Raw genomic sequence first — 23,664 nt, 5'->3', positions numbered from 1 at the left:
TTAACCTGTTGGTGTCAACACACAACATAAAACAAATATAGCTAAGCAAGTCAACAATTGTTAACCTATGCTTATTGCCAACAGCTGCACCTAACACAGGGGTTGCCAAGGTGGCGCAGCGGTAGAGTCGCTGCCTTTCAGCGACCAGCAAAGCGGGTTCGATCCTGACTACGGGCGCTGCCTGTACGGAGTTTGTATGTTCTCCCCGTGAACTGCGTGGGTTTTCTCCGAGATGTCCTGCTGGATATTTCAGACATGGACTGAAAAAAAATACATCTGCTACGATGGAGATTTCAATGACATGAAAGTGGAAATAATTGAAGAAAATAAATTGCTGACCCTTTACGTATCTGTAGACGAACATCGCCTTAAGGGAGGTCGCCTCACATTGCCAGAGACTCCGGTTCAATCCTGACCATGGGCACTGGCAGTGTAGAGTTTGCATGTTTACAGAGACTGCTTTATCAAAGGGAGCTGAGGGAATGCTCTGTGTTCTGTTTCACAGAGACATGGCTCACCCCCAGCTCCCCAGACTCAGCGGTCCAGCCTGAAGGGTTCTCCATCCACCGTATGGACTGTACCCTGGCATCTGGGAAAGGGAGAGGAGGGGGCGTCTGCCTCATGGTCAACTCTGCGTGGTGATCACACGTGGCAGTCCTGTCCAACTCCTGCTCTCCACACCTCGAACATCTGGCGGTGAAGTGCTGTCCCTTCTACCTCCCAAGTGAATTCACCTCCGTTAACCTGACCGCGGTCTACATCCCACCCCAAGCAGACGTCCGTCTGGCACTGGAGGAGCTGCACGCCGTGGTCAACAAACACCAGACGTCTTACCACGAGGCATTTACCACCATTGCTGGGGACTTCAATAAAGCGAACCTCAAGAAATCACTCCCCAACTTCCACCAACATGTCTCCTGCTGCTCCAGAGGACCTAACACCCTCGACCACTGCTACATCACCATTAAGAATGCCTATCGTTCTATCCCTCGCCCTCAATTCGGTAAGTCCGACCATACCGCGGTGCTGCTTCTTCCTGCCTACGGGCAGCAATTAAAGAGCGCACCCCCAGAAGTGAGGACAGTACAGAGCTGGTCGAGAGGGGCAGAAGAACAACTCCAGGACTGTTTGGAGCCTGTAGACTGGGCAATGTTCAAGGACTCGGCAACGGACTTGAACAAATACGCCACAGTCGTTACAGACTTCATAAAGAAATGTGTGGAGGACTGCATCCCTACAAAAACCTTCCGAGTGTTTCCCAATCAGAAACCTTGGATGAACTTTGAGATCCACACTCTCCTGAAGTCCACACACAGGGCATTCACCTCCAATGATACAGTGGCCTACATGAAGTCCAGATACGACCTTGGTAAGGCCATCAAAAAGGCCAAAAGGGACTTCTGCTCCAAACTGGAGGACAAGACAGATGTTCGGCAGCTGTGGTAGGGCCTGAATGCAATCACCTCTTACAAGGCAAAACCAGGAGGCAGCTCGAATGTCGGTGTAACATCACTCCCTGACGAGCTCAATACGTTTTACGCACGCTTTGACAGGGAGAATACTGATGTGCCTTCCCGATCCCCCATTCGCTGTGATGGCATTTCAGTCTCAGTCACAGAGGCCGATGTCAGGAAATCCTTCAGAGGGGTGAACCCCCGAAAAGCACCTGGACCTGATGGTATACCCGGTCGTGTTCTAAAAACCTGTGCGGACCAACTGGCGGGAGTTTTTACGGACATTTTCAACCTCTCACTTCTGAGGTCTGAGGCCCCCACCTGCTTCAAAAGGGCATCAATTATACCGGTGCCCAAGAAGAGTAAGGTGACGTGCCTCAATGACTATCGACCAGTGGCACTAACGCCTGTGGTGATGAAGTGCTTTGAGAGGTTGATCATGGAGCAAATCAACTCCTACCTCGACAAAAACCTGGACCCACTGCAGTTCGCTTACCGCCACAACAGATCAACGGTGGATGCGATCTCGCTGGCCCTCCACTCCGCACTGGACCACTTGGACAACAAAAACTCATATGTCAGGCTGTTATTCATCGATTACAGCTCGGCATTTAACACAATCATCCCCTCCAAACTGGTTACCAAACTCGCAGAACTGGGTCTCTGCGCATCCCTCTGCAGCTGGATCCTCGACTTCCTCATTCACAGACCACAGTCTGTTCGTATTGGTGGAAATGTGTCAGCCTCGATAACAATCAGCACGGGAGCACCTCAAGGCTGCGTGCTCAGCCCCCTGCTGTACTCACTCTATACCCATGACTGCGTAGCGAACCACAGTGCGAACTCCATCATCAAGTTCGCTGACGACACCACTATTGTGGGGCGTATCACTGATGGGGATGAGTCAGAATACAGAAGAGAGATCGAGCAACTGTCCATATGGTGCCAGCGCAATAACCTGGCCCTCAACACCAGCAAAACCAAGGAACTGATTGTAGACTTTGGAAGGAGTAGGAGGGGGACCCACAGCCCCATTTATATCAACGGGTCGATGGTTGAAAGGGTCAAGAACTTCAAATTCCTGGGCGTGCACATCTCTGAAGATCTTTCCTGGTCCGAGAACACTAACGCAATTATCAAAAAAGCTCATCAGCGCCTCTACTTCCTGAGAAGATTACAGAGAGTCGGATTGTCAAGGAGGACTCTCTCTAACTTCTACAGGTGCACAGTAGAGAGCATGCTGACCGGTTGCATCGTGGCTTGGTTCGGCAATTTGAGCACCATGGAGAGGAAAAGACTACAAAAAGTAGTAAACACTGCCCAGTCCATCATCGGCTCTGACCTTCCTTCCATCGAGGGGATTTATCGCAGTCGCTGCCTCAAAAAGGCTGGCAGTATCATCAAAGACCCACACCATCCTGGCCACACACTCATCTCCCTGCTACCTTCAGGTAGAAGGTACAGGAGCCTGAAGACTGCAACAACCAGGTTCAGGAATAGTTACTTCCCCACAGCCATCAGGCTATTAAACCTGGCTCGGACAAAACACTGATTATTAATAACCACTTTCTGTTATTTGCACTTTATCAGTTTATTTATATCATGGTATATGGACACATTTATCTGTTTCGTAGTAAATGCCTACTATTTTCTGTGTGATTAAGCAAAGCAAGAATTTCATTGTCCTATACAGGGACACATGACAATAAATTCACTTGAACTTGAACTTGTTCTCCCCGTGACCGCGTGGGTTTCCTCCGGGTGCTCTTGTCCCCACCCACATCCCAAAGATTTGTAGATTAAGTGGTCCTCTGCAAAATTGCCCCTAATGTGCAGGGAGTCGATGCAGAAGTGGGATAACATGGAACTAGAGTGAACGATGGGCTGATGGGGCTGATTCCATGCTGTACCTTTCAACCAATCTAGGAATAAAATTGTACTATGGGACATCTGCACCAGAAAGACTGCAGAGGTTCAAGAACACTTTCTCAATGGCCATTAGGGGAAGAAAATGAATATTGACTCTGTCTGTGTACCCATATCCAGCAGCAAGATAGACAGTAAATGCATGAGTAACTCTACGGGCCAGGCAGCATCTCTGGAGAGAAGCAATGGGTGACGTTTCAGGTTGAGACTTTTCTTCTGACTGAGAGTTGCGGGAGAGGGAAACTAAATCTATGGAAGGGTACAAAGAGCATGTAGGGTGTGAAAAGGACAGATCAAAGCATACGATGATCATCATTCAATCATGGCTAATCTATCTCTCCCTCCGAACCCCATTCTCCTGCCTTCTCCCCATTACTTCTGACGCCCGTACTAATCAAGAATCTATCTATCTCTGCTGTAAATATATCCACTGACTTTGCCTCCAACAGCCTTCTGTGGCAAAGAATTCCACATCCATGCAATGTAGAATGATTCATTGTTGGCTGAGGGGAAGGTGACAACGAGGTATACAAATAGTAAAAGTCATCAGGGAGAGAGTGGAACCAGCCGGAGAACTAGGCTGGAAGAGGGACGGAGAGGGAGGGAAAGCAAGGGTTACTTGAAGTTAGAGGTCAATAATCATACTGCTGGGTTGTAAGCTGCCCAAGCTGAGGTGCTGTTTACATTTGGCCTCACTCCGACAGTGGAGGAGGCCCAGGACAGAAAGGTCATTGAGGGAATGGGAGGGGGAGTTAAAGTGTTTGGCAACCAGGAGATCGTGTGGTCCAAGGTGGACTCAGCGTAGGTGTCTAGCGAAACGATCGCCCAGTCTGAGCTTGGCGTTGCCGATATATAGGAAGGAGTCAACATTTTGCTTCATCCACCATCCTCTTTCTGGAAAGAAATAGGTCATAAAATATAATCTTTCAAACTTGGAGACGTGGATGACATGTTCTGCTTTACATCAGGTTTTGCAATGTTGATGCCTTCACTGGGGGGGGGGGGCAAAAGCACATTAATTCCAAGACAATCCCAAAGCTAAACGAATACTCGTGTAAAACGGCCCAAAGGGCTCTCTTCCAAATCAAACCAAGCTGGGATGGCAAAACTCATACTCTTGTTGGATATTTCTTATGGTCTGAAAAAAAACACATCTGCTACAATGGGGATTTCAATGATCTGAAAATGGAAACAATTGAAGAAAAGAAATTGCTGATCCTTGCGGGCAGCGCGGTGGTGCAACACTGGAGTTGCTGCCTTATTCTGCCAGGGACCCGGGTTCAATCCTGACCACAGGTGCTAACTGTATGGAGTTTGTATGTTCTCTCCGTGACCGCGTGGGTTTTTCTCCAGGTGCGCCGGTTTCCTCCCACACTCCAAAGGCGTACAGGCTTGCAGGTTAATTGGCTTTGTTATAACTGTAAATTGGTCTTAGTGTGTGTGTAGGATTAGTACAGGTGTCAGGGGTTATGGGGCGGACAGGAATAGGGTTGAGAGGGAAAGATAGATCAGCCATGATTGAATGGCGTAGAAGATTTGATGGGCCGAATGGCCTATTTCCGCTGCTAGAACGTGTAACGCTCATAAAGTGTTAGTGTGCAGGAATAGCTGGTCGGCGTGGACTCGGTGGGCCGCAGGGCCTGTTTCCCCGCTGTATCTCTAAACTAAACTAAACTTTACATATCTATCGGCAAACATCGCCTGCAGGGAGGAAGCCGCCGAGCCGGCCGCTGCTCATCGCACGAAGGCCGAGAGACGGGATGATGGAGCTGGTGACGATGGACGTGGCAGGCAAGGGGCGAGGCCGGTATGAGAGGAGAGGGAACCGGGGTCTGGTCTACCGCGCCCTCGAGGTTGGCTGCGGGAGACACCCGCAGAGCACAAAGGTGGGCGGGCGGGCAAGGGGAGGGACACCATTTTAGAAACATAGACACATAAGAAACAGGTGCAGGAGGAGGCCATTCAGCCCTTCGAGCCAGCACCGCCATTCAATACGATCATGGCAGATCATCCAAAATCAGTACCCCGTTCCTGCTTTCTCCCCATATCCCTCGATTCCGTTAGCCCTAAGAGTTATTCAAGGCTACAGTGGCCCTACAGCAGCCTAATGCTGGTCTGGATCGGCCAACACACATACGAACAAGAACGTGGATTAGACTTTGAAAATGGCACCAGAATGGCACCTCTTGTCATTTCCACCTCTTGCCAAAAATGGACTACTTCTGTACACTTTGCTAATTGGGGATGTGCTTAGGTATGGCAACATTCCACTGGACAATAAAAGCATATGGTCACGACCATTGCAAAAGCATATTGACCACTGAGAAGGGACGGGACGATCCTACAGAATTCTTCACCCCCTCTCTGCCCCCCCCCCCCCCCCCTCCCCCGGCCCATCCAACCCTGATTTCCGCCTCCCGGCAGAACAGTGAATGGCTCAAGCGTTTATTCAGTCAACTATCCCGCTGTACGTTCTGAAAGAGGAGGTGAAAGAACACCTTCCCATTCCCACTCACACCTTTCTGTTCTGGGCCTCATCTACTGTCAAAGTGATGCCACACACAAATTGGAGGAACAGCATCTCATATTTCGCTTGGACAGCTTACAACCCAGCGGTATGAATATTGATTTCTCTAACTTCAAGTAACCCTGGCTTTCCCTCTCTCTCTCTCTACTTCTCCCCCACCCGTCATATTAGCTTCAGTCATCTTGTTGATTCTCATTGTATGCAACATGTTTGCACCTAGCCCAAGGCTTACAATGGCCTCTTGGCTTTATCATTGTTACTTTGTTTTGCATATCTTTCATTCATTTGTTCTATATCTCTCTCTATCTCACCGTCTATATATCTCCTTTGCCTTTCCCAGTCTGAAGAAGGGCATCGAGCCGAAACGTCACCTATTCCTTTTCTCCAGAGACGCTGCCTGTCCTGCAGTTACTGCAGCTTTTGGTGTCTATCGTCTGGTTTAAACCAGTGTCTGCAGTTCCTTCCTGCACGGCAAATTCAGACAGCTACGAATACAGACCTTTGCCTGCCTGTGCCACAACTAAAAAGCCTCAGAGAAAATCTGATTGATGAGTGCAAAATGCGTTATCGATCCAGTACCTGACACCAGAGGAGCAGAGATTACCTGACAGCCTCTGACAACTGCATGTCACAGTCAGACAGACGGGCAGACAAGACAGAGACTGCAGCCTGGGGATTGGGGACCTTGGCCTCCACTGTAAGTGTTGTTGTAACTGGCCCACCTGGTCTACTGAGGTGGCCGCATGGGGCAATGGGGTGGGAAGGAACTGCAGATGCTGGTTTAAACAAGAAGATAAGACACAAAATGCTGGAGTAACTCAGTGGGACAGGCAGAGACGGAGTGGGTGGTGTTATAAGTCGAGACCCTCCTTCAGAAGCGCAGACGGGATTAACGACAACCAGTGATCTCCTCACACTATCCTACACACACACATACACTCAATGGTTCCCGGCCAATGCAACACATCTTCATAGGGCACAGATAGGGACTAAATTTACGGAAGGAGCCGGTTCAATCCCGCTTTATACCTACAAAACACTGCACCCACCTTTGGAGTGTTACGGCGGCAGGCGCGGGCAAACCGGAGCATCCCAAGGGAGGTGCTAAAACCCAGGGTGGTTACTGACAATGACAATAAAGAATCATTACATACACACTCCATACAGACAGCAGCCGAGGTCAGAATCAAACCCGGGTCTCTGCCACTGTAGGGGAATGGGTGTGGTTTCGGGTCGAGACCCTTCTTCAGACTCCAGATACGCAGACAGGACTACCCACATTCAGGAGCACTCCTTTGTATACTGAGGATGACACAGTTGACTCACTTTCACCATCCAGATACTAAGAGAATAATACTGCAGTCGTTGTGCAGACTGCTGCTCATAATTTACAGGAGAACATGTTCCAAAAATGACACTGGTTAATGAGTGATCCACTATAGACTTTGGAGATACATTTTGGAACCAGGCTCTTCAGCCCACCGAGTCTGTGCCGACCAGCAAAGGTAGAGTTGCTGCCTTACAGCGCCAGGGACTCTACATGAAGGACACGGGGAGAATATACAAATTCCATACAGACAGCACCCGTAGTCAGGATTGAACCCGGGCCTCTGGCGCTGTAAGGCAACAACTAGACACAAAATGCTGGAGTAACTCAGTGGGACAGACAGCATTTCTGGATAGAAGGAATGGGCGAAGTTTTGGGTCGAGAACCCTTCTTTTGAAGAAGGAATGGCCTCAACCCAAAACGTCACCCATTCTTTCGATGCAGAGATGCCGCCTGTCCCGCTGAGTTACGCCAGAATTTTGCGTGTATCTTCAGTGTGAACCAGCATCTGCAGTTCCTTCGTACACTCTACTGCTGCTCCACCGTGCCGTATTCGTGGGGAGCAGTAGATTTAGGGTAGAGAGGCTGCTCTTCACAAAGGTGTGGGCTTTGTAGAAAAGATCTTCAGAGCGAGGATACTTCATTTTAAGATGAGACCTGGATTATTTCGAAGAGGTCACACATGCTCTTTTTCTCCCCACTCAAGAGGGAGTGGAGAAGCCTGGGCTCTCCGAGACACGGAGTGATCGTGCGCAGTGGAAGGGATCACGAGCCTTGACCAAATGGAGTCAAGGATGACGAACAAAATGGAGACCCAGTTTAGAAGTATCTCCTCCGTGATGGTGAGTCCACTTTGAAGTCCATCTTTGAGTTAACTGTTCACAAAGCACAGTATTAATTTATTGTCACGTGTACAGTGTACAGGTACAGTGAAAAGATTTTGTTGCATGCTAACCAGCCAGCGGATATACAAGACATGATTACAATCCAGCCATCCACAGTGTACAGATACATGATAAGGTATAAGGGACCAACAACAATGTGAGGAAGACCAAAGCTGTTTGTTTTACTGACGCTGGAGGAACACAAGGAAGCGGTAGATTTACATCGCCAGAGACTCGGGTTCGATCCTGACTATGGGTGTTGGCTGTGCAGACGTTGTACCTTCTCCCCTTGACCTGCGTGGGTAGTCCCCGCTAACTGGCTTGGTATAATTGTAAATTGTCCCTATGTCCATGTACACTGTTCAGTTTAGTCTATTGTCACGTGTACCAAGGTACAGTGAAAGGCTTTGTTGCGTGCTAACCAGCCAGTGTACAGATGCATGATAAGGGAATAACGTTTAGTGCAGGATAAAGCCAGTAAAGTCCGATCAAAGATCACCCATGAGGTAGATAGTAGTTCAGCACTGCTCTCCAGTTGTGGTGGTATGGTTCAGTTGCCTGATAGCAGCTGGGAAGAAACCCAGGTGATTCAGATGACAAATGGAAGGTGCTGGAGGGGCTGAATGGCCTCAGTCTATTGCTGCTGAGATCTGCTATCAACACCTCTTCCACTGCGATAGTTATTATCGCCTTAATTCTTATGATATTGGCGGCCACTCTACCTCTGACAAACCCCCAGATAAACCAATAGTTAAACAGAGTGCTCCCCTGTAAAACATTACACACACATTTTATAAATATCAAAACTAAATCTTTTTTTTTTAGTTTAGTTTAAAGATACAGCGTGGAAACAGACCTTGCAGCCTACCGAGTCCTTCCGCACCAACCAGTGGTCACTGCACTTTAACTCCATCTTATACACACTAGGGATAACTTTACATTTAGACGTTTATACCAAGTCCATTAACCTAAAAAAACCCAGTACATCTTTGGATTGTGGGAAGAAACCGAAGATCTGAGAGAAAACTCATGCAGGTCACGGGGAGAAGGTACAAATTACACATAGCCATCACCCGTTGTCAGGATCGAACCCGGGTCTCCGGCGCTCTAAGGCAGTAGCTCTACCGCTGCGCCACACTGCCGTCTGTCATAATAATTTAGAATAATACTTACAAAACAAATAACAGCACACCATAATACAACATGTTACAGAAGGTAGAGAAAAATGCTGGAGAAACTCAGCGGTTGCAGCAGTATCTATGGAGCGAAGGAAATAGGCAACGTTTCGGACTGAAACCCTTCTTCAGACTGATGGGGGGTACAGTTAACCCCCCTCCGCGGTGCCCAGCGGTCCCAGAACACCCCCATGGTGCCCGTGGCCACACCGTGTTCCTTTTCGAGGGACACCCCGGCACGGACGTAAACCCCCGACAAGGGGCAGGCAGTCGCTCGGGCGATGCCCTGGCTCCGTGACCCACGAATGACCAGCTCGGCCAGGCCCAGGAGCAAACCATGCAGGGTATCATTTCTGTTTGACCCACTCCCCTACGCACTGGGTGCCCAAAGATGAGGACGGTGGGGCTAAAATGGAACCAAAAAGGCAAAGTAACTCTGCTCCAGAGCTGTGGTTTGTGCTAAAAACACAGAGGCCCCAGTACACACATTCTGCCGACTGTTTAAGTCGTTTTTTGGTCTATTCACACCGGGTAGAACAATAACTCTTCAGCCCCTGCCTCTGCCGCTAATCGAGCATGTCCGCTAAGTTCGTTCAAAGCAACAAACCAAATTGCACCTGTAGATTTAACGGGATCTTGTACTCCATATGGTGAACTGCCACTAACCCCAAGGTGCCAACGGGCTAGCTGTCTCTTTACACTAATAACTCAAGGCTTTTTAATTGGAGGTAGACACAAAAAGCTGGAGTAACTCAGCAGGTCAGGCAGCATCTCTGGAGGAAAGGAATAGGTGACGTTTTGGGTCGAGACCCTTCTGCAGACTGAGAGTCAGAGGAGAGGGAAACTAAAGACATGAAGAGGTACAAAGAAAAAATGAATGTAAGGTGTCAGAAGGAACTGCAGATGCTGGTTTAAACTGAAGATAGACACAAAATGCTGGAGTAACTCCACGGGACAGGCAGCATCTTTGGATAGAAGGAATCGGTGACATTTCTGGTCGTGGCCCCTCTTTATACAATGAATGCAATGGAATGAATGAAAACATGAACGCAAGGTATGCACAAGGAGAAATCAATGATCATCAAGGAAAGATGGAGCCCACAATGGTCCATTGTTGGCTGTGGAGCAGGTGATAGCGAGTGAACCTAACAAGTGAAACAGTGAAATTAAGGAGGAGGACAGTGAAACTAGATGGACGAATAGAATGGGGGATGGAGAGAGAGGGGATGCAAGGGTTACTTGAAGTTAAAGAAAGCAATATTCATACCGCTGAGTTGTAAGTTGCCCGATCAAAGCATGAGGTGTTGTCCCTCCAATTTGCGGAGAGGGAAACTGGAGGTATGAGGAGGTACAAAGAACAAAAGAATAAAAGGTGTACCCTTCATGAATTGGAGGGACCTATCCTGTTTAAAATCGAGGCATGACTTGGACACAGTTCACGGGTTGAATGAAGGATGAGAATTAATCGCTCATGATAAGGTGTACTTTTACCTGTAACAGGCAGTTTAATTCTGTCAGGAGCTGGACGCACGACACTAACGGAGCTCAACTACTTCCATTTTGATTGTAAGCTGCCGAGGTATTTTTGTTCCCAGTGACTCGGGCTATCCTATTCTCTCCCCGCTCTTCCCTTTGTAAACCACCGCCCCGTGAATCTTCCCTGGTGCCCCGACGGGTTTCTCTGCCGCAATATGAAAGGCGGCGGATAATAATGGAGCGGACGGGGCAGATTACGCGGGATTCTTCTCCGAAAGAAAAAGAAAACGGCTCCGTTCTGCTCTCCCGTGGAGAGCGCAAACCCGGAGCTATCCTCGCTAACGGCCGGGCTGCGTTTTTTTTTTTTTTGTTGTTGCCGCAGTTAGTTTACTGGCGGCGCTGGCTCGGTTAGTTCACACCGGCGGAATTAACAAAGGCACGTGTGGGAAAATTACAAAATTGCACGCACAGTCCCTCTCATGTGTCGAAACTTTCTGCACAGAATACCAACGCTATTGAAGGTAATGCTTCAATAAGCTCAGCATGCATCGATAGTCATGGAAAAGATTTAGAAGCTACATCACAGCTGGAAAGAGGAGGGGGGGGAGGTTGGATTAACCTTTTTCAAATTACTCCCAATAAACATTTTTTTTTTTAAGTTTTCATTTTCAAATAGCGCCTGACCTATTTTGCTGTTCAAATAAGTTTAACAAATGTGCAACAAAGCAGAATATTGCAATCATATCAACCACTTGCATTTATTTAACATTTTTAATGTGGTTCAATTGTTTCAAGGTGACCCACGGAGCAGCTGGATAAAAATAACAGCTAGCACAAGGAAGGAGAGGCGAGCGACAGGCATTGTCAAAACAACATTATTTTATATTTTTTAAAAGCCCATTCAAAAGGAGCACCTAAAATCAAGAGGGAAGATGCAAGAGGGAGCGGAGACAAGGAGAGAGACTTGGGGAGGTTGTGCACTCGGTTTTACGGAACGATTACAGTGGAGAGGAGAGGTGGGGGTAATAAAAGAGGCTCGTGTTTAGTGGACAGCAGTTCTTAGAGGGTGGTTGGTAGAGCTTGAGTATGTTAGAGAGGTAGGGAGATGAAATGTGTTATAAACAAGTGGGATGAGAGGTTTTTAAACAAGGGCATCGGTGGAATAGAAATCAATGGTCACGGTGGCGCAGCGGTAGAGTTGCTGCCTTACAGCGAATGCAGCACCGGAGACCCGGGTTTGATCCCAACTACGGGTGCCGTCTGTATGGAGTTTGTACGTTCTCCCCGTGACCTGCGTGGGTTTTCTCTGAGAACTTTGCTTTTCTCCCACACCCCAAAGACGTGCAGTTTTGTAGGTTAAATGGCTTGGTCAATGTAACAATTGTCCCTAGTGGGTAGAGGATAATGTTAATGTGCGGGTGGGCATCAATGGTCGGCGCGGCCCCCGGCGGGCCTGTTTCCGTGCTGTATCTCTAAACTAAAGAAACAACTGAACACAAATCGCGTACAGGTTTAGTTTATTGTCACATGTATCGAGGTACAGTGAAAAGCTTTTGTTGCGCGCTAACCAGTCAGCGGAATGTCTACACTTGATTCCATCGAGCCGTCCACAGTGTACAGGGACACGATAAAGGAAATAACATGAATAACATTTAGTGCAAGGTAAAGTCCGATCAAAGATAGTCCGAGGGTCTCCATTGAGGTAGATGGTAGCTCGGGGCCGCTCTCTAGTTGTTGGAGATCGGTCAGCAGAAGGGAGTGCAGAATTTAACACAGCTTCAGACACAAACAGCTGAACCCTTCCATATCTCCAGTCTCCCACTCCGCTGACTCCCAGTCTGAAGAAGGGTCTCGATCTAAATCGTCACCCACCACTTCTCTCCGGACATACTGCTTGCCCCCCTGAGTTACTCCGGAAAGTTTGCGTGGATACAGATTGAAGGCGGGAAGGATGGTGAGATGTCAACCGGACAAGTGCGGGTGGAGCACGAGTACGGATCGGCTTTCCGGATGCGGACAAGCTGATATCGCAGAGGAGAAAGGCGGGGGGGTGGGGAGACTGGGGGGACGCATCTCCCAGGGAAAGGGGGTTTTGAATTTTGGGCTCGGGGTCAAAGGAACTGACGTGGGTTGGTGCAGAGTCTGTCTCGACTCGCAGTGAGGACGTGGGGGAACGGCCGATGTGAGAGACGGCAAAACCCCGTGCACCCAGAGGCACTGCAATATCACTCACAAAATGCGACCGTGGCGTTTCTGTACCACCAGCCTCTCACGCGAGTAAAGAAAACCTGGCAGTGCACAGCTAATGGGTGCAATATCCTTCATTTCCTGAAACAATCATTGTAAAACCAAAAAGGAAATTCCCACTGAGGCACTCAAAATGTAGATAAGCAAGTCCTGGGGGAGCTGTGTGCAGTTTGTTTATTTTGATTATATTCTAGATTTAAAAAAAAAAGATATTGCAGTTGGGTTAGAACGAAGGTGGAAGGGAGAGAGAGAAAAAAAATCGGAACCAACTAAAAAGGAAAACGAATCCTGATTGGGAGCAGAAATTAAAAGGAAAACGAATGGATGGAGACCATTCACTGCATGGACACAGCAGCGGTTATTCAGTCATGTCCGATATTTCAGCTCTCGCATTTGCCGCTATTTACCACATTTCAAGCATTCAAGATAGCCACAAAATGCTGGAGTAACTCAGCGGGACAGGCAGCACCTCTGGAGGGAAGGAATGGGCGACGTTTCGGGTCAAGAACCTTCTTCAGTCTCGACCCGAAGCTCCACCCGTTCCTTCCATCCCGAGATGATGCCTGTCCCACTGAGTTCCTCCAGCATTTTGTCTCTATATTCGGTGTAAGCCAGCATCTGCACATTACAAGCATCGGGTGGTTTGTGAACCACATCAGCAAAAGAGAATACCCGAACATTCCCACTGTGACCAAGCCACGATTCACTTAAACCACTGAACACTGCTTTGGAATATTCCGATACGGATATGAAAAGCGCAAAATGCATATTCAAGTGTAGGAAGGAACTGCAGATGCTGGCTTACACCGAGGATTGACACAAAATCCTGGAGTAACTCAGCGGGACAGGCAGCATCTCTGGAGCAAAGGAATGGGTGACGTTTTGGGTCGAGACCCTTCCTCAGAATATTCAAGTATTTATTTTTAAATAAAGCGGGTGTTTCAATTTCTATACTCACAAGTGGTGAAATACAGACCCTCACCATCGTCCAGTGGGAAGATATTAATTCTTCAACTCTCTTTCCAGCTAATATACCGATTACTTTCAATCTATGCCTCGTGTTTATTGACCTCGATATAACAGGTCCTTCTTATCTACTCTATCCAGACCTCTCATAATTCTGTACGTCTCAATTAAATCTACGTGCAACCTTTCTTGTAAAAGGGATGTGTCAGCAAGACTTCCGAATACACTCTGCATTTTAACAAATCATTAGGCTTTCAATGAACAACCAAAGTGCGTATTTTGTGGTCAACACGCATATTAATGGATGCCGTTCCCGATGCCTGGACAGCAGCTGTAAACTTCTGGATCCATATTTATGAAGTCTCAAGTTTTGAAATCATATTCAGTTCAAAGAGAGAGGCTGCGATCTTTGGTGATTACAATCTACAATTATTAATGGAGCACAGGATATCCTGAACATGAGGAATTCTCTCTGTCTCACACACACATACGCGAGGCAGAAGGTAAGGCCACGATCCTTAGTCTGCTCTTCTCATTGAAACAATTACAGTTTCTATTTTTTTTCCTCTACCGCTGAGAGTTTAAAAAAAAAATCTCAGCCTTACAGGGAATTTAGATGGAATCGGGAAATATTAAACGTCGATAAAAATGGACCTGGCAAGCAAAATAGCTCATGTACGATTTTCCTCACCCAGTTTAAAACTGGTCCATGGATGGAAAGCTCAGCACTGGTCACAGCATCTCAGCAAAAACATATCAGCCTGAAAAGTGCTACTTCCCGCACACGGCAATGGGTCTCTGGGAGTTAATTGAGAGGACAGCTTATATAAACTTGCCGCGCTTCCTTGCGAGAACACGAGATTGATGGGCGATATAACCAAGGTGTTTAAACAGATTCAGTGCGGGAGATAAAGGGGAAATTATTTCCCATGGTGGAGAAATTCAGAAGAAGAGGGGCTAATTAAAGAATAAGAGCCAAGCCATCCAGGAAAGAAATTAGGAATCCCGTCTATGCACAAAAGACCGGTAAAACCCTCCATCTCTTCCCAAATAAAATACAGCTGTAGTTTCGAATGAGGCTTTCAAAAGTGAGGGCGATAGAATTATTTTTTACAGGGGGGGGGGGGGGGGGGGGGGGGGGGGGGGGGGTATCAAAGGAGAACCAAATCTGTGGTTGAAGGACAGATCAACGATTATCATTGAGAAGGATGAAGCTGCCTCAAGACTTTAACCCTTTTCCTAAGCTCCATTCAAAATGAGTTATCGAATGATTGTAGTAGATTATCGGCAAAAGCTACACACAAATACACCAGCACACACACACTCACACACACTCTTGCACTCGCACACACATACTGCTGACACACATGCCCAAATTAATGTATGGTAGGAATTCAGAATTTGTGCAAAAAAAATTATTTCCGTCATTATCAATACCCTAAATTTCGCTGAATTATATAAACTCTCAGCGTTTGCAAGTTCCCAATTCAATTACTTTAAATCATCAGTCCCTTCTTGTATGTGACTTTGTATCAAACTGAACTATTGCGTGTAATGAGATCCCACTGTAACTCCGTTAATTGAGGAGACCAGTAGATGTCTATTATCATAATTAGGCTTCAATCAGCGAGTTTGTTGTTCGGTTTGAAGTGCTCATGATGCGACGCCCGAGATGCAATGGCATGTTTGAAAAGCGATGCTTTGCTCTCCGTCTCGTCTCTGGCTCGCCCACCGACACAAATGAAGAGTGAGATTCCTGACCTTTGCTCGAAAATTTTTTATTAAGGAAAAAAATAAAATAGAAACAGGGACCAACGTTCAAACATGTGTGACATAATCGTGCTGGCGTGCCTGATGAGTATAAGGTTTTCTCAATTTACCTACGAGAGCCCCCGGCACACTATTAACAATGACAAATAACATTTGAAAAGTACTTGTTAATGGCCGCTACAGTGTAATTTCCTTCCAGTGACGTTCAGTGGTCCGAACGCTCCCATCAAAAATTAGATGTTGATTCATCCACAGCACATCCTTCCCCAAAGACACACACTCACACACACACACACCATCACTGGCAGACATACGTACATGCACTCACACACACACACACCATCACTGGCAGGCATATGTACATGCACACACACACACACACATCATCACTGGCAGACATACATGCATGCCCTCACACACACACACACAAAAGTGCACTGACATGCGCTTGTACTCACACGCACTCACATATTCACGGTCACACGACGCACACACACACCCTCACTTGTATGCACACACACACTCGCATGCAGTCGCGTGATGCACACACTCACATGCAGACACGCATGCACTTACACGCGCACTTCTCGCTCACATATACACAGACACACAACACACGTGCGCACACATGTGCAGTCACACAATGCACACACACATGCGCTTACACACACCCACTCGCATGCAGAAACACAACACACGCACACACGCTCACATGCAGACATGCACTCACAAACACAGATTCACACACACTCACATGCGCACTTTGCCACCCATTTATTCTAAATGTACAAGTGCCACAATAAAACTGATTCAAAATCATCGTGGATCCCTGTCGGAATTTCTTAACACCACCAGTTAAAGCTGGATACGTAACCTTTTTACCAAAAATAAGATGATGTTAGAATTATAAATGATCCGAATAAAGAATAAATGAGGACATAACCATGAATCCCACGGTTTTTTTTTTCACTTGATCGGGCTGAGAACTATGCAAATCCAGACGGTGAGAGATGCTTGTTTAGATTCAGTTCCCCACTGCTGGGAAATTGGTGTGTGTGTGTGTGTGTGCATGATTTATAACGCATCGTTCGACACCCCAGCCCGGATCCCTCCGTCTGCAGTCAGAGTGGAAAGAGCCCCAGACAACTACAAACATCAAAAACTCGTGTTTTATGTCAACGAACCTGTTGTTATGGGATTCATGTATAAATTAACAGCGTACAGGCAGCTTCATTAAAAACTCCCATTACCACTGTCTGTGAACAGGGCTATCAATTTTATAGGAACAATTTATTATAATGATGTGTATCACCGTTTCAGCATCTAGCTGAGTGATCTGCATTGTAAATTCAAAATTAGTCCGTGTAACACCGAGAGCTTCACCATTTACCGACTGCCCGGCTATTATTAGTGAGGTATTTTTTGTAATGCGGTATTAACATAAATTAGTAACATATTTATTGATTTTTTTTTTTTTTAATTGCGGGGATCAGGAACAGAGAGGTCGGATAAATCAAACTCAGACAGTTATAAGGGCACTTATGGACAGGGAGAGAAATGCAGAAGGAACTGCAAATACTGGTTTATACCGAAGACAGACACGAAATGCTGGAGTAACTCAGCGGGACAGGCAGCATGTCTGGAAATGCAATACTGGATCCGAACATTTTATTAGCGATTGTGGAAAAAAACAATGATTACAACGCTTCCTTCCATCAACTCTGGACAACACTTGTCGTCCGTTTTACTTTATCTTTTCTTAGTTTTATTGCAATTTTTAAAAAAAAGTTTGAATGTATTTATTCAGTGAACAAAAACAAATAATCTCGAACACATGTAAAAGTGAAAACGGGTTGTGTAAGGGATTCTGCCTTGGGATTGAAACCAAGGTGCAGATTGCGCCGCCGTTAAGGGGCATGTTCTACTTATTTTTTATAGGAAGCATTTACCACCGAGGGCCAATGGGTAAATCTGCCCGTGCCTTGTTGAATGGTCGGTCAGATGCAAGCCATGTCTACGCTTCTCAAGTCAGGGCTGATTTCAAACGCGGTTAAGAAGGAATTGCAGATGCTGGAAAATCGAAAGGTAGATAAAAGTGGTGGAGAAACTCGGCGGGTGCAGCAGCATCTATGGAGCGAAGGAAATAGGCAACGTTTCGAAACGAAACGTTGCCTATTTCCTTCGCTCCATAGATGCTGCTGCACCCGCTGAGTTTCTGTCTGATTTCAAACGCTTTGGGTTTGATTTATAGCGGGCTAACAAGGGAAGGGGGGCCGGTCGAGTTGCCCAAAGGCATTGCAGATCCGTGGAATAGTAGCGCCGCGCCGGCAAACACATTCTGCTGCCTCCTTTACTGGAATCAATGGTAAAAAAAACCTGTTACAATTGAAGGTAGACACAAAATAGTAACTCAGCGGGCCAGGAATTCCTTTTTGTCTTGCTGTGTTTTTTTTTTATATAGATGGTGCGAAGAGGTTTTGCTGGCTGGGGAGTGAGTGAGACTGGCACTCTCTGAGTAAACACACACACACACACACAAAAGTTAGTTGGGAGACCCTCCTCGCAAACTTACTCAGGACGGGCCTTCGCTCGGAGTGCTCACCCAGTCGCTACAACGAGGTGTGTGTGTGTGGGGGTGAAGGAAGTGCGGACGAACAGACTGGAGAAGGAAGGGTCTCGACCCGAAACGCCACCTCTCCAGCCCGTCGCGCTGAGTTCACTCCAGCATTTTCGCGTCTATCATCGAGGTGACAGACACGGCGGCAGCGAAAAGAGACGGGGACACGTTTACCAGGAGCGCGTCTGTCTGCTCCCAGTCTTGAGGGTCGGCGATCGCACGGAGCGTGTGCTATATCACGGCGAATTTAATGCTGAGCCAGCCTTTCTCCGCTCCTCGTTGCCTTCTTCGCCCCACATCCCCTTCGCTAAAGTTACGCCGAGAGTCCAAAAGTGCTGGTGGTGCTAGTCCAGTCCTGGCCAAAGACTGCCTCGGTACACAAAGAAAATGCCAGTTTGTAATGAACTGAACAAGGTATAAGCTCGTTACTTTTTTTGCATCTCTTTCATTCATTGTTCTATATCTCTCTAAATCTCTCGTTTCCCTTTCCCCCAACCAGTCTCTCGACCCGAAACATCTCCCATTCCTTCTCCCCAGAGATGCTGCCTGTCCCGCTGAGTTACTCCTGCTCTTTTGTTTAACCCAGCATCTGCAGTTCCTTCCTACTAAATATTATCTTTTGTGCAAAAGTGCAAACTCGAATGCCGGTCCCAAGACGGTCCTTTGTGTCCCCAGAATTGCAAGAACTATTTTAGAAAGGCGTTAGATTTATTTTTACAAGTGTTTCAGGTTATCGGGGGTGGAGGGTGGGGGGAGAGAGAGATCGGATTGAAAATCTAAGCAACAGGCTGGATTCCTCCGCTTGTGAATGACGGCGCCCCGTTTTATTAGCTACGGGACCCCGGGTAAACTATTAAAGATTGTGTGAACGCCGCGCTCGTCAATGAAATATCTTCCAACTCTCCTGCTCTCAATGTAAAAATGAACTCCAAAAATAAAAGCACAAAGACAGCACATATTGTGTTTTTTTTTAACTCTCTGACAACTCCAAAAACAAAACCTTTCCACGGGGTGCAGACGTTAACCCGTAAGGGGCCGGTTGCATGGTATTCTTCACAGCAGCTAAATTGCTGAGTGTGTGGTTCATCCGCGTTTTTGTTCACGCAAGCGGCGTTCCCCACTTTCCCCCCTCCCCCCCCCCCCTTCTTCTTTGTGAAATGCGGGGTCGCGGCAGCAAATCTGTGTTATATTAGGAGATTCGCACCGCTGTCACTTCACCTCTCTAATGGGCAGGGGAGCCCGTTCTCGGAGAGCAGGTAATCAGATCACACACAGCACTTTCTTTAGACTGACTGATAACACGAAGCAGCCGAGCCAGCCCGGCGTTAAGCTCTAAGGAACGCGTGTGCCTGAAGCCTTGTCATATCTAACTCCCCCCACCCCCACCCCCCATTAAAGCAGGAATGGCGCCCAATGGGGATGTGGCAGACAGGCAGAGAGAAAAAGAGGCGCATTCAGTAACAAAAGTTTAAACGGAAGAGACCGCCGCTTGCTTCCCCACATGCTAACATGAAAGCGTTTCTGCTTAACAAACGCACACACACCCCTTCCAATCCCCACCCCCCCCCCCCCCCCCTCCATCCACCCCCCCCCCCCACTGCACCCAACCCCCTCTCCACCCCACCCCCATAAACTGCAGGGAAGAAGTTACAAACCCAGTGATTTACTGTCCTATGAGCATCTGTTTGAAGATTCTCCAAATTAGATCAGGGATTTAAAAAAAATGTTCGCCTTGCTACATGGATCTTGTTACTGCAGTATCTCTGCCTGATCGGCCGCGTTTTGCCTGTCAGATCTCCCTCTTGAGTACAATCCTCATGCAAATATTCCCGTTTAACACACAATGCTACGCTTTGCAGAAAGCTGGGGTTATTCGGTGGCCGCGCACCTTTCCAAACGATCGCACTGCTGTTTTCTTTTACTTTAGTGCAAAGGTTGCAGGAATCGGCTGCGATCGCAATTGGGTTTTTTTTTTGCCATAGGGCACTCGCCGTCCACGCTTTTTGAGGTGAGATCGGAAAGATCCCCAAGTTTTTGCCTGCTTCTTGCGTCCGAGCGAATGCAGGCTCAACAGCAAGACCCTGAGTGAGACTTGTTTTAACATCAGTTTCAGACATCAGGTCGAGGCACATCTGCGTGCGAGCGGAGAGTTACATGTGTGTGTATATTTTACAACAGCAGGGAGGTTTATCATTGCAAGGACATTTTGCATTAATAAAGATAACTGGCTCGGAATAATTTGGGAAGCCTGCAATACAAACAGTGCAAACATTTGCTATGAAACGGTGCTCAATTGATCTGTAAACCAGCAATCCAGGGATTGAGAGGATAGTGCAATTGTTTCTGAACCGTGCATAGCGGAGTACAATCGCTAGCCTTTCCCGTTCCTCCCCCTGATGTGTACAATGCATTATTTTATTTTACCTGGGATTGGTGCTATTCCAGTACACGGCGTAGCGGTCAGCAACTACTTTCCCGGGATCTTCCGTCCAAACACAAACCCAAAGGGCCAGGAAGAGCAGAACAGCCACCTCCACGTTCATCGTCGAGCGTCCAGCGAGCTCTCCTCTCTCACATACACACACACACACAAGTGTTGCAAATCAAAGCCTGGAGCTGGAGCTGGAGCAGCCGCCGCCGCTGCCGCTGCCGCCTGCCTCCTCCATACGGTGCCAGTACCACCAACTTTCAACAAGAGCAGCTTTTTTTTAAGTGAAGCCAACCCCTACTACACTTGCGCAACCTACCGTGCTGACGGGAGGGGGCGGGGCGGGAGGGACATTTATGAATGAAGGCGGCCTCGGCCAATGGCCGGCCGCCCGCCCCCCGGCCCGCGTAAGCCTGTGGCCAATCAGAGCGGCGGGCCGTCGAGCCCCGCCCCCTCCGCGGGGGCGGGACCCTCGCCTGAGTGGCGGCCCGGGAGGAGGCTCCCAGCCAATGGGAGAAGACTTGGCGGATGATGTCACAATGGGAGCTGGCTCAGCGGCACCAATGAAAGCGCCGGAGCCGCCAGTTGTTACATTACCACCGATGTTGTTACATTCGGTCCTTGGATCTTGGGTCCCTCGGTCCTTGGATCTTGGGGTCCCTCGGTCCTTGGGTCCCTCGGTCCTTGGGTCTTGGTCCTTGGATCTTGGGTCCTTGGTCCTTGGATCCCTGCTCACTTGGGTCCTTGGGTCTTGGTCCTTGGGGGTCTTGGTCCTTGGATCTTGGGGTCCTTGGTCCTTGGATCTTGGGGGTCCTTGGTCCTTGGATCTTGGGCCCCTCGGTCCTTGGTCCTGGGTCATGTTCCTTCGGCCCTTCCTTGGCACCTGGTCATAAGGTCATAAGTGAAAGGAGTAGCATTAGGCAGTTCGGCCCACCAAGTCTACTCCGCCATTCAATCATGGCTGATCTATCTCTCCCGCCTAACCCCATTTCCCTGCCTTCTCCCCATAACCTCTGACACCTGTACTAATCAAGAATCTATCTATCTCTGCCTCATAAATATCCACTGACTTGGCCTCCACAGCCTTCTGTGGCAAATAATTCCACAGATTCGCCACCCTGGTTCTTGGTCCCTGCCTGGGTACTTGCTCCCATCCCTGTGTTGCCATCTCTACTGCTAGAAATGTCTGATAATTAAAAATATATGTATTTTTAAAAAAACAGTATCTCAAAGCAGCAAATATACCATAACTAGACACAAAAAGCTGTTGTTAACACAGCGGGACAGGCAGCATCTCTGGAGTAAAGGAATAGGTGTCGTTTCGGGTCGAGACCCTTCTTCAGACCCGAAACATTCAGATCAACAGAAGATAGACACAAAAAGCTGGAGGAACTCAACGGGTCAGGCAACATCTCTGGAGACGTTTCGGGTTGAGACCCTTCTTCTGTCTGAAAAAAAGGGTCTCGAGTCTCGACCCGAAACGTCACCCGTTTATTTTCTCCAGATATGCCGCCTGACCCGTTGAGTTACTCCAGCATGTTGTGTTTATCTGCGGTTTGAACCAGCATCTATTTCAGTTTCCTTTATTTTGCAGTCCCGCCTTCCCGAGTACAATTTCGTGCTTCACACTTACAAAACCCGCGACTTTTCCGTTAACTTGAAACCAAATGCATTCTCCCACTTCCTGGAGAGAGCATGGCATGGAATCGTGTGCACGTATGTGTGTGTGTGTGTGTGTGTGTGTATGTGTGTTTTCGTTTCAGCTCTTTTTTTGGGTCAGGATAATTGTGCACGGATCCCTTCCTTACAGGGGAATTATCTTTTCTGCATGCTTCCGAATCAGCGCCTCTCCAAGGGGAAAACACTACATTTACAGCAGCACTCGCACGGCAGCGGCGAATCCAATCTAGAAAGAATTCATTCGCACACGAAATAGCGAATAGTGTGGAAAATGTCGAAAAAGGGGGATGCAGTATCTAATTCGGTTATTTACGGACACTGTAATAAAGCCATTTTGGGTTGGGTTTTTAATGTGCTCCGTTCAAAAACAAGAGAACCCCTTAAACTCTTCTTCAGAACTAGTTAATCACGATCTCTTACACACACATATGCAAACAATCGCAATTATTCTGCAGCTCAGAGAAAAATGTGAGCGCAGAGCTTCGTCTGTCGACTGTTCCAGCGCTTGTGCTGTAGCTTCTCACCTTGCACCTGCCAAAAGGTTGTTAATGAAAAGCCCCCTCTGCTGCCTGAAGTCTAACTCGCACTCAGTCTCACTCCTGTGCACGGAAGTGGCTCCTCGTCTGACAATGTCTTAGTGTAAAAGAAAATCACATCCTTATTTTCAAACACCTCTGCGGTTTCGTCCCTCCCCCCCCCCCCCCCCCCCCCCCCCCCCCCCTACAATTTATGTGCTCCTTTAATTAATTTGTTCTACTTCTCTCTGTATCACCGTCTATATCTCTCGTTTCTCTCTCCCCTGACTCTCAGTCTGAAGAAGGGCATCGACCCGGAACATCACCTATTCCTTTTCTCCGGAGATGCTGTCTGGCCCCCTGAGTTACTCCAGCTTTTTGTGCCAATCTTTAAACCAGCATCTGCAGTTCCTTCCAACACACACCCTTTAATTCTGGCTACTTACACCTGCTTGATTCCTTCACTCGGCGGTTCAAGACTGTGCCAAGACCCTAAGAGCTGTAACTGCATCCTTAAACCATTCACTCTTCCTGTTAACACGATGCCAAAAAAATGTATTTGAACAAACTTGTCTTGTCTTGGTTTTTCTTTTAATTGGTTGGAGATAGCACGGACAAGGACGACATTTGTCGCCATCCTGGCCGCACATCCATTTCACTCCTGCCATCGGA

At 47.8% G+C, this 23,664-nt stretch overlaps 1 protein-coding gene across 3 annotated transcripts in view; it reads right to left on the bottom strand.

Annotated features, from left to right (window-relative positions):
- LOC129711361 (ephrin-A5-like) overlaps positions 1–21,125 on the bottom strand; it is a 425,862-nt gene extending 404,737 nt beyond the window's left edge. For 2 of the 3 annotated variants that reach the window (XM_055658967.1, XM_055658969.1), the window contains exon 1: positions 20,794–21,125. In XM_055658967.1, coding sequence (XP_055514942.1) covers positions 20,794–20,912 — 119 coding nt within the window. In that variant the 5' untranslated portion in view covers positions 20,913–21,125. The remainder of the gene's footprint in view (positions 1–20,793) is intronic. The other variant, XR_008725825.1, reaches the window with a different exon arrangement.
- Positions 21,126–23,664: the final 2,539 nt, after the last annotated feature.

This window comes from Leucoraja erinacea, chromosome 29 (assembly GCF_028641065.1).
Source record: "Leucoraja erinacea ecotype New England chromosome 29, Leri_hhj_1, whole genome shotgun sequence".
Taxonomy (NCBI): domain Eukaryota; kingdom Metazoa; phylum Chordata; class Chondrichthyes; order Rajiformes; family Rajidae; genus Leucoraja; species Leucoraja erinaceus.
The sequence above is the reverse complement of the archived record's forward strand: the minus strand, read 5'-3'. Positions and strand labels throughout refer to the sequence as shown.